This window comes from Ictalurus punctatus, chromosome 10, assembly GCF_001660625.3.
Source record: "Ictalurus punctatus breed USDA103 chromosome 10, Coco_2.0, whole genome shotgun sequence".
In the NCBI taxonomy this organism is placed as follows: domain Eukaryota; kingdom Metazoa; phylum Chordata; class Actinopteri; order Siluriformes; family Ictaluridae; genus Ictalurus; species Ictalurus punctatus.
The window spans coordinates 16,505,329-16,516,988 of record NC_030425.2 but is presented as its reverse complement, the minus strand read 5'-3'; the positions used below and the strand labels follow the sequence as shown (position 1 = coordinate 16,516,988).

General features: G+C 36.8%; 1 protein-coding gene across 2 annotated transcripts; it reads right to left on the bottom strand.

Moving 5' to 3' along the window:
• Positions 1 to 2,760: 2,760 nt before the first annotated feature.
• Positions 2,761 to 11,028, bottom strand: lpl (lipoprotein lipase). Of its 2 annotated transcripts, none has more exons than XM_017478440.3 (10): positions 10,794 to 11,028; positions 9,958 to 10,145; positions 9,693 to 9,872; positions 8,629 to 8,740; positions 7,650 to 7,883; positions 6,341 to 6,583; positions 5,751 to 5,871; positions 5,475 to 5,654; positions 4,893 to 5,000; positions 2,761 to 4,662 (listed from the first exon to the last, which is right to left on the bottom strand). In XM_017478440.3, the coding sequence occupies exons 1-10, from the start codon at positions 10,897 to 10,899 to the stop codon at positions 4,605 to 4,607; spliced, it is 1,530 nt and encodes a 509-aa protein (XP_017333929.1). In that variant the 5' UTR covers positions 10,900 to 11,028; the 3' UTR covers positions 2,761 to 4,604. The 2 variants fall into 2 exon arrangements, with proteins under 2 accessions (XP_017333929.1, NP_001316205.1); NM_001329276.1 differs by having other exon boundaries at positions 4,235 to 4,662; positions 9,958 to 10,148; positions 10,794 to 11,017.
• Positions 11,029 to 11,660: the final 632 nt, after the last annotated feature.

Sequence of the window (11,660 nt, the reverse complement as noted above, 5' to 3'; positions counted from 1 at the left end):
TTGGAAAACTTAAAGTTGCAGCTTTACCTCTGAGTCTTACAAGGCACTGACACTGCAGACTCCTTCCATAAAGTGATGCAGCAGAAAATATCATCCTGAGATTGCAGGTTTGAATCCTGATGATGCTACTGCTATCTGTAACCAGGAGGCAATGGAGCAAAATTGGTCATGCTGTCTGGGTGACACTCTCTCTCTCTCTCTCTCTCTCTCTCTCTCTCTCTCCCTCTCTCTCCTGTCAGTCACAGTGCACAGTGACACTAGCCAATCGTGTGTGAGTGTGAGCTATACAGAAGAGGGTGGCTAGCACTTTGTATGGAGAATAGGGTGAATATCGCTTTGTATGCAGAAGAGGGTGGATAGCACTTTGTATGCCAAAGACTGGATAGAACTTTGTATACAGAAGAAGGTGGATAGTGTTTTCCTCCTAGTATGTTACACTGTTAGTTACTTTAGAATCATAGTTCTGGTGATTATGATGATTAAGAAATGAAAGACTTAAATGTCAGATACAAAATACTGTATGTCTGGGCTGGTCATTTGATCAGTAGTTACATTAGGTGTGAGAGGAAAATAGTCTAAATCGTATTTGATTTTTACAGAATTTTGTTTTAAGTAAGTAAGTTAGAGGATGAAATCAATCCAATCCAAGGGTTAGGGTTTAGTGTCTGGCTCAAGTGCCCAACATTGGTCCTATGATAGTCCTGGCAGTTCTATTGAATGCTCAATTTCCTTTTAAACCATGCGCATCAAGGGAATTGTACAGTACTCTGAATTGAACTTCACCTTAACAGGCTTCATTAGACTCTATTCATTACTAAGACAAGCTTCCTCTTTTCCTCGAAAAGCAACCCAGTGCATGGAAGAACATGTCCTGAGAAATCTCTACATAATTACCACTGTGTTTACATCACATGCAGTTGAGTCACAGTGTTGATGCTGTTGTTGTGGTTGTTGTGAGGTGGGTATGCATTGGTGTGTGTGTGTGCGAGTGCAGAAATACAGCAAGTGGCCTTCTGAGAGTTTTTGTTTCCAGTCCAAACATCAAGTCTTGCCAGGACCTGAGACGAGTCCAAAACTCTCCTTGACTTTCCAGGAATTCCATTTGGAGAGTCCAATAAAAGGCACATGACGCAGATCTGCGCCAAGAATCACCTCCTGTTTTTGAGGAAACTGTTGCTTTCACCAATAGGACTGAAGGATTGGGGATAAATTAATAACAAATAGACCATATAGATGTGTGTTTTGTTTATTGTCTTTATCAGAGACAAAATGTCCCCATAATTTTAGGAAACAATGCCTATTTAACAAAGAAATGTCAGTAAAACTGAAAGACGCTATAGATTAGGGAATGAGATTAAGTAATTGATGTCACATAAATGATTTATTAACACAAGCTGTAGCCTCAAGATTAAACCTGGTAGATGTTGGTAGTAAACATGCTGTACTGAAATAACAAAGTTATTTAAAGCAGAAGCATTTGAATGTCCTCTTTAGGACATTTATATTTTACATCAGCTCATTAAGCAGATGCTTTTTATTCAGAGAGTGAACACAGTCCAAACACGCTGAGGAGTTAAGGATTAAGGACTGGCTCTCTGGCTGCCCTGGGAACTTACAACCTTGTGGTCACACACCTGCCCTGGCAAATGCTGGTCAATGGCCTCATTTAAATAAATACAGGCTTGTTTATTAAACTATTTTCTAAACTTTAAAGCAAAGGTATTCAACTCAAATTTAAGAAGTTCTTGTTTCCAAAGACAATTTGAAGTGTTTGATTTATTTCATTGTGGAGCTTCAAATGACCACTTTCGGCTAACAACGCAGACTCTGAAACAGATGAAACATTTCTTTTTGAAGCAGAGGATAAACACTTCTCTGTCCAATCATCTGCAAAAATCCGGTTTTCGTGGCTGGTTTACGTGTCACGTAATCACTTCGGTAATCAGAATTAAATTTTTTAAAAATCTATGAAAACTACACCATTTACTTAAATGCATGTGACTGGATCAACTGAAACAGAGGATCCACATAAGTGATGTGAAGAACCTATGATGGTTTGTTTTTAAAAATTGGGGGATTCAGAATGGTGCAAAAGAAAAAGGTGCTGGCTTTAACACTGAGATACTGAATACTGTTGATGCCACAGCCATTTGAAACTGGGAGACCAAGAGAGCAGCATTTTCTTTGCTCTCGGAGTGGGAGCGGCATACACTCTTTCCCCTGTCAGTCACAATGACACTAACCAATCGTGGGCATCTGTTCGTTTTTCTATGTAGAAGATTACAGATAGGACTCAAATAAGTTTTATTTGATGTTCGATTTCAGATGCCCTATAAACAGAAGGACAGATTTCAAACAGAATTTTTGGACCAAACATATGTTTTGTTATGTCTGAACACCAGTATATATATATATATATATATATATATATATATATATATATATATATATATATATATATATATATATATATATATATATATAACAGACCTCAGAGGATTAAACAGCCATTAAAATAAAATTCATCACAATATTCTAAGTAATTTCTGTGCATTTAAATTCATTCTAGTTTTTGTCAGTGGTCATGAATCCTACACATAACTTATCATCTGTTTAATCAACTGTTTTGATCTGTATCAAAAATAGCAGACAAGTTCAGGCAGCTGCTAGTTTCTATCAAATTATGTCTTTGATTCAGACCAAATCATAAAGTCTTTTAAAATTTCTGCATAAAACTCAAAGAAAGACAGATTTAGCCAGTTTTAAGGCAACATACTCTTTATTAAAATATACTTATGCAGTGCATTGCATATTAATATGATGAATGATCTCAAGGGTATACATTGTTTAAACAAGGCTAATGTACAAATATATACAATTAATAAATAATCCTGTTGTATTTATAGCTCTTATGGAGGAAATTCATCTTCATGAGGTCTATTTAATTTATGATTTCCTCAGGACTAGGTTTCTGGTGCATGCTGGGAACTATAACAGCACAGCTAATGAATTCTGTATAGTTTACCTATATAAGTCACAATCAGGAAGTGTTCAGAAGCATGTTCAGAATTCCTTTAATTCTCAACAATCTGGCAGATGATCGCATTATGAGGCAATATTAAGTGTATGATTAATCAATCAAAACCTAAACTTTTGCATGCCTCAAACAGTTTAGATAAATACATTTTAGGTCTTGAGTGATCTTTTGATTGAATTGTGAACAAGTGATAAAATGAATGAAAACATCTGATTGTGACATTAAGTGATGAATGGATCAAACAGGAAACTAATCCAAGCCTATAAAGTGACCTGTGCCAAACACAGTAACTCAAACATGGACACAAAAACAACTTAAACTTGCACATCTCCAAATATAGAACAATTAAACATATTTACACTGATCATTTCTGTATATAGATTCAGCTAAGAGAATATTTGGTCCCATGCTAGCAAGTGGTCAACATGCCTACACCATTAAGTGTATCTGATAGGTAATGAATAGGTTTTAGTTGGCTTCAGTGTTTGAAAGAGATTTTGAGTGTTGTGCATCTTTTATACTCTATAAAATTTCACCATGACATCTTATACACAAAGCCTACCGTCACGGCATTATAAACTACCTGAACATGGCAATGTCAAGCACGTCACTGTGATCAAGGACACTCAGTGGTTGATTGCTATGTAGGCAGATAAACAGGGTCATAAACATATTTGATTTCCCTTCATCAGGTGGTTTTACCTTCAGAGCTAGTCAGTCAGTGAGTCAATCCGACAGTGACTCGGTGAATGAATCAGTAAGTTAATCAGTCAGTCAGCAAATCAATTGGCCAGTCAGTCAGTGAGTCAATCAGTCAGTCAGTCGCTCACTGAGTCAATCAGTCAGTCAATGGGTCAATCAGTCAGTCAGTTAGGCATATGGTGCCCCTGTGAGCTGAATGCAATCCCATATAACGCCCACTTTGCCTTACATTGTTTATTCCTTTCGCCTCGGTTTGACCAACGCTGACAGAAATTCAATACACACATTATAACAGTGTAAGAGTTTACTTACATATACGCACATATATATTGCATAACAATAAAGGACTTCTTATCTTTCATTTAAAGAAATATTAAGCATCTAGGCATGTGCATGATTTTCCTATCATTATTGCCCATCACTAACATCTTTGCTGGTCTCATTGGTCAGCTTTGTCAACTATAAAGAAACCTCAGCAGCATTTCCTTCATGATATTTGTTGAATGGTCCAATTTTATCACAGTCACATGCCTATTTACAGCCAATAAGAAGTGGTTAGGCTCCAGTCACATCAAGTTCTGGCTCTACTCTGAGCGTCAGTGACCTCAGATAAAGTTCAACTAATCGATAATACTGAGCAGTAATCAGAAGTTAGGTGTTTTTATTTAAACTGCTCAGCAGTTAAAGGTTATCGCAAGTAGAATTCCTTACAGGATGTGCTTATGGGTGAAGGTCACATAAATGCTACTATCTGAGCTAACTTGCTCGGATCAGAATGTACAGAAACTGCACCGTCTCGCTCCCAGGCTGGTTTCAGCAGGTTCCTCTCAGTTTCCGGGAAAATGGTGGCAATGGGAGGGCATCTCTAAGCATCTATGGCAGTATTTTTGAATGAGCTGCCATGCATCTTCAACTTGTGCAATCTGTCAAAGTCAAAGACATAGTCAAACAAACTATATATATATATATATATATATATATATATATATATATATATATATATATATATATATATATATATATATACAAAGTGTCAACTAATAACATTTTATCTTAGCCTTGTTACATGATGAAAAATTCTTGGTAGTAAATGCAGGACTCTTTTGTGATGCTACTGTGTTTCAGTAAGTTGGGAAATAAATCAAAATGCTACCTTTTATTTTTGTGGCTTGACTGAGCTTCTTTGTCTTTCACAAACATGGAAGCTTCCCCTCCACGGGTGAGGTAGGCAAACTCACCTTCCTTGGCAATGAAGATCACTCTGAAATTATGCAAACATACTGCAAAATATGAGTGGTGTGTATAGCTCTAAAATGGAACATCAACACAAAGGGTATTTTTTCAACTTAACCAAATCCATGTAAAGACACACACCAGAGGTGAGTAGAGAAATGATGTATGGCAGCACAGAGCCAAAGATGTGCAAGCTTGTAACTTTTCCTGAGTTACACATCTTAACATGTAATCAACAATCTGATTAACAATACACTATGATGCATTACATCGTGAATCAGTACTGCATCATTTGTTTGTTTTTTTATCACTGTTAGATTTTTATCATTTTGAATGTGAGGCCATGCCTCCTTCCATGGAACTGACAGGCACATCCTGCATGCTCCATTTAAATCTTAATTGTCTTCCAACATTTACCCAATACACACTGTTTCATAACTACATACAACTGTACTCATACATATTAATTATGCTCCACCCCTACTATTCCCATTTTAATCACCTGGACTGTGTTTCCCCAGATTTGACACGCAGCTTGCGAATGTGGAAAGTGTCTGGATTCCACCAGGGCCAACTGAGGATGGTGTCCTTCTCCCAGAGCAGCTTCACCATCAGCAGCTCACCAATGTCTACATCCGTGGTGAGTAAGAAAGAGATGGTGGTGTTGGTTTTCAAAGCAGGCCTGCAGGGTCACATCCAACACACACACCATGAAATGCACCACCATCGACAAGCGTTCATGCTTTGTATTTGACCTGAGAAACTGAAACCAACTTACATAATGTAGGGGATGTTCTCCTTCTCCCCAGAATAGCCATACAGGGAAATCTTCATGGGCTGATCTGTATAGCTTATTTTGCTGTTGCTGAAGAAGTGGACTTTAACTTGGTAGTGGAAAACTGTGTAGGAGTAAAAATAAATAAATAAATAATTCTGAGGAACAGAAATAGACATAAAAGACTGCCATGTAGAGACAGGAAGTAATCGGATTTATCTTGAAAGGAAACACCTGCTGGCTTACAGCCATTATTGTAGTGTTGTAGGCGCCTCTGTTGTAAAACTAACCTTTTAATGTCACAAACATAGTAATTACAACCTCATTACAACCAATTGTTTGTCATTTTATAAATAACAGCACAAAACAAAGCTCTAAAAATGATCTCAAGTGTTCAATATGTAACTTTACAATCAACATTTAAAACCAACCCATTTCTTATGCAATTTTTGGCCCAAGACTTGGCCTAAAAAGCGCAACCTACACTAAGATTAATTTCATAACTATAATTACAATAAGGAATGCAGCAATTGTTTCCTCTTGCATAAAAGACATTTTAGTTTTGCACTAAAGCTACAAGCCTAATGTTTTACCTTTGTAGGGCATCATCTCTCTGGTCTTCGTATACATCTTGCTGCTGCGGCGGCTGCGCACCTTGTTGACTTCGTAGCCCACCTTGTTGCAGCGGTTCTTGCGGCAGCTCAGACATACACCCTTATTGAAGGTCTCCTTGGAGCTACAGCGGTACGCCATGCTTTGCTGTTTCATGTTGACCAGGGAGTCAATGAAGAGGTGGATGGAGCGCTCATGGGAACATTTCACAATCTGGTCCATGTCTAGTGAAGACAACGAACAAGATCAAGTTCTGTTACTAGTTACTAGTGTAAAATGCTAACAGTGGTAAGGTGCTACCTGTTAACTTCCCCTCATTCTTACTATGAATGCACTATGTATTGAATTTGACCTATTCTGGCCTATAATTTTGGCTCAGATTTGATATTTTCTGAACTTTGATGTATTTCTATGTATGTTGTGAACTAGACGGGTATTCTGAGAATTTTAATTCCACGTCCTCCATCTCCGAAGGGACATCTGACCGCTCCCACCCAATCCCGCAGAACTTTTGACCAATCCCACCCGCTTCCACAAAAAGTTTAGCAATCCTGCCAAATCCAACAGAAAGTTTGATCAATCCCACCCACTCACACAAAAAGTTGGCCAATCCCACCCTCTCCCACAGAACGTCTGCCCAATCCCACCCACTCCCACAGAAAGTCTGACCAATCCCACTCAATCCTGCCTACACCTTGAGCAAGTTTGACCAATCCCACCCATTCCCACAGATTTTTTTTTATTGTTGTTTGTATCTGCTCAGGATATTTTCTAATGAAACTGGTTGTTTCCCAAAATTCCACAAATTAGTAGTTTATTGACCAGGATAAAGCAGATACTAAGGATGAATGAATGTGGTAATTGTGTCACACAAAGTACTCAGTATGCACCTATGTTAACGGAAGTGAACTTTTTTTGTCCTGCAACTTTCATATCTGACCACCCACTGCTGTCTGCATGGCAATAAATCTGCCCAACTCTCTGACATTTTGTTGGGCCCAATGAAATCTCAGTCTCAATGCACACCTCTACTGTGAGTGCATGTAATGTTGACATTCTACTTATGCCAAATATATTTGTATAAGAAAATTTTCTTAAAAATGGGAAGTGGAGGTCCATTTCTTCAGCAAGAATAAGATAAGCTACATATCTAAGCATACTATTAACTTTTTTAAAATAGCTTTTGTATTTAACACTCTAATTTAGGTCATAGAACGCATCTTAGGATGACGTAATTGTTTTCATGTTTTGGTTCTGTAAATTGCTTGTTGTATGATGAGGAGAACGCACTTCTCAACCCTGAAGTAGCCACCATCATCATGGTGTTCTGCAGATCACACCCTGGCTGGAACGTCCCTCCGTTGGGGTAGATGTCCACGTGGCCCACGGGCCTCTGGATGCCGATGCTGCGGTCTGGAGAGCCACGTGTGTTGGTGTGGAGTACGTCAACAAACTGGGCATCATCTGGGGACAGCGTGCTCTGGGCGTCAGCATACTCAAAGCTTGGGCCAGCTGGATCCATGCCTGGAGCAACAGAAATGAAAAATGCTTGAAAACTAATGACAATCAAACCATTAATGCATATAACTATCACTATAAAACTGGCTAAATTATAGCAGCATGCACGACTTTCATTTTATGGTCAAGGTTTATCAAAACACTTATAAAATCTGGAACCTTCACAGGGTATAATAACAACCTGTGGTCTGTGATATCAGTTAATAAATGATATATTGTGCAGCACCAATGTCAATCCTCTGAAGAATTCTTGCCATTTGATATGTCATAACTGACAGTTATGACATCTTTGATATGAGCAAATTAAACATTAACCACTAATCACAAACTATGTACACTTTTTGACTTGAAAATTTACATAATTATATACAAAACATATTTCTTAATGTTGCAGATAATTTACATTGCAAAACTCCCAGTTTATTATTCAAATATTCATCCTAAAACATAACATAATGTTTACTAACTACAGTGAAAATAACAGAAAATGTAAGCAGTTATGAGAGTAAAGAATGTATATCTGAACCCACTACCAGCTCCTGGGTGTTTAAGAAGTTAAATCACAAGAAAAAGAAAACTGCATGTAAAAATGCAGAAGTCCTCTGAAGGGTTAACAGTTCTAATCTGTGCTCCTAAAGACAATCATGGGGTCTCTGTAATCTAATAATGACTTTAATAGAGACGTAACCAAACCAGCAGAATTAAAACTTCAATTTAGTCCAGCAGGACAGATGAATGTTGACGGGGTTACCTGTGATCCTGCTGACTTTGTTCTTTGTGAGGAGTCCTGCGATGCCAGCTACATGAGCACCCAAACTGTAGCCCAGGAAGTGAAGCTTCTCCCATGGATACTCCAGCTCGGCCTGTCATCAGGAAATGAGCATAGCAAGACCTTTATTCACAGGGAAGATGCTTTAATTACAAATGGTTTATATGGGTGTTATAGAGGAATAGCTATTTCTATTTTACCTTAAATTATATGGTGCAAATATTTGCACTACCTGTAGCTTTTTAATAGAAAAATAGGAAAATATGTCTCCACTTTCAGAAAAAAAAACTTCCCTAGTCTTTCCTAGTATCCTCTTTTCAGAGAATGTACAATGTCAGCATGGAAAAACAAAATGTGGGTGAATTTTGAAACAAGATTTAAAACTCAAATCACAAAGCACAATCTAGGGCTGAGCAATTTCTAAACTGTGATATATTATGTCACAATACAGTTTCATGGATATCATAATGTCTTTTTTTTTTTTAATGGTTAAAAAAAAAAATACAAATACAAATGTTTAGATAAATGTAATTACAATGTCAGACAACATCTGATTTAATATTTAAATTGTGTACTGGTTAAAATGGTAAAAACAATGTAGTTTTTTTGTGAAATATTTTTCTACTTTTCAACTTTATTGTTTATATATATATTTACATATATTCAGATACATTTTTGTGTATTGTAGAAGTGCCTTTTAGATTATATTTTTTTCATATCACCAGCTCCTAGTACAACCATTAGAAAATGATTTTGAATATATTTATTATATTTATATATATATACTATTACTATTACAACTAAGAAGCCCCAAGAGCTCTTCAGAGGATGTGAAAAAGTTTGTAGGTGGTTATAAAGGCAAAGGCAGGACATAAATATTATTAGAGAAGATTTCTGCAACATTTAGAAAGGGAGATGCAAACTTTTGTATTGATATTATTGTCTCTAAACTATATGTTTAACATAATATGCTGCCACTTTGCAGACGCACATATTCAAATCTAAATATAGTGACAGCTCTTGGGAGTCTGAGCTTAGTTTCTGACCTGTAGCCAGTTGACAAACTTGGCCACATCCCGGCCCACCGGCTTGGTGTAGGCAGCTGAGGTTGGGTAATGTTGCTGTGCCCGGTCCAGCCAGTCTACCACAATGACGTTGGCCGTTGGCTCGCGTTCATACAGCGCCGTCACCAGTTTGGAAACCCAGCTCTCATACATGCCAGTAACCTGTACACAGATCAGGTGATCAGTCTGTGGGAAACATGTTCACACTCACTTTGCTGTAACACACTTTTTGAATTTATGGACTTACCGTCCAGCCATGAATGACTATAAAAGTCTTGGTGTCTGGATTGAAATTGCACTCTTTAATGGTGTCCTGCTGGCCAGGAGCGATGTAGCATAGATCTTCCTCTGGTTCCTCGATTGTTCTCAGAGCAAATTTGGACTCAATGTCGCTGAAGTCCATCATCCAGTCTGTAGAGTTGGTTGTGATGTTGCCTACTTAAACACAAGTTGACAAACTGTTTAATGCAGCAGTGCACTTTTAAATGGTCAAATACACATATTTCCTTAAACCTTCCTTAAATGCTTGAGTTCTTGCAACCCTTGCAATTTAAAACTAGAATTGGAAAAATAGTAGCATGTGGTGCCTGAAGACCTACAGACTTACTATTTTAAAAACTAGCTAATGATGCAATACAAAAAAATTTAGACAGAAAAGCTGAGAGAAAAGCAAAAATAAAAACAGAACACAATACACGCAGGGTTGCATTACATTCTAAAAGTCTGTAATGCAAATGCTTTTAGTTCATGCATGAATTTTTATTTGCATAAATTGAGCCAATAATAATAATAAAGATAATAATAATAATAATAATAATAATAATAATAATAATAAGATTTATATTCTTTCTTATATTTGTGCAAAATCAGAGAGTCTGTGCAGGGCCCCAGCACACTGACTCAGCACTGAGGGCTCCACAATCTGTTTAGTTTAATCTGAGCGACTCCCTTCATTTCACTCAGTTTATACTAACAGCTGCAAGAAAGAGGGGACAACTTCCACTCCAAACCAATGTTACTCCAATCGGAAGGAAATTATATATAATGTAATACAATAATAAGATTAGAACCATTTCTACTTACTGAATGCGCTTGTTTCCACTGTTGGAGCAATTGTGGTTGAAAAACTGGAAGAAAGACTCAAAAAATACATCCAGATGATGAGCAAAACAGTGTTTTCTCTTCCCATATTCGCTTAAGGACAAGTACTAAATATTTATTCGGGTTTTATAAAATAATAATTGCAAACTAAAGTTTGGTTCAGTCCTGGTGAAAGTCCTGAGCGAGTTGAGCATATCCACTAGTTTGAAAGAGTCGCCGTTAGACGCGTGTTTTTATGGACCTCATATGCAAATCATTCCCTTTCTATTGGTCCATATACAAATAAGATGTAAAATTATTGGTCCTGTTGGCGGCAATGGGCGGGGCAAAAGCAGCAAAAGCCTGGACGCTCACCACCATCAGTCTTTTAATCGTTCACTATTAGGAGGCGTGTAATCTTTGAAACTTTTTCGTTTAACTAATTAAATAAAAAGTATCTGTTGGACATAAAGAATAATTTAAGATTAAGGTTGTTCTTTCTTCTAAAAATGATCACTGGACATTGCAGCAAGAATACACTATTTTTGTTAACTGAATAATCACATTTTTAATGTAATAATAATAATAATAATAATAATAATAATAAAATAATCAGTGAATGTTTAGTTTAATTATATGCTTTTTAATTAATCTGACTTACATAAGTAATGTTTAAAAAAAAAAAAAAATTATGTATAAACTTTGTGTAAAAATGAACACAGTACATGGCAGCACTATGTTTTAATGGTTATATATATATATATATATATATATATATATATATATATATATATATATATATATATATATATATATATGTGTGTGTGTGTGTGTGTGTGTGTGTGTGTGTGTGTGTGTGTGTGTGTGTGT

Coding starts and splice junctions, on each gene's coding strand:
- lpl (NM_001329276.1), bottom strand. CDS start 10,899: ATGGGAAGAGAAAACACTGTTTTGCTCATCATCTGGATGTATTTTTTG. Junction 10,149..10,793: donor AGTGGAAACAAGCGCATTCA/GTAAGTAGAAAT, acceptor CTTGTGTTTAAG/TAGGCAACATCACAACCAAC. Junction 8,741..9,692: donor AGTTTGTCAACTGGCTACAG/GTCAGAAACTAA, acceptor TCCTGATGACAG/GCCGAGCTGGAGTATCCATG.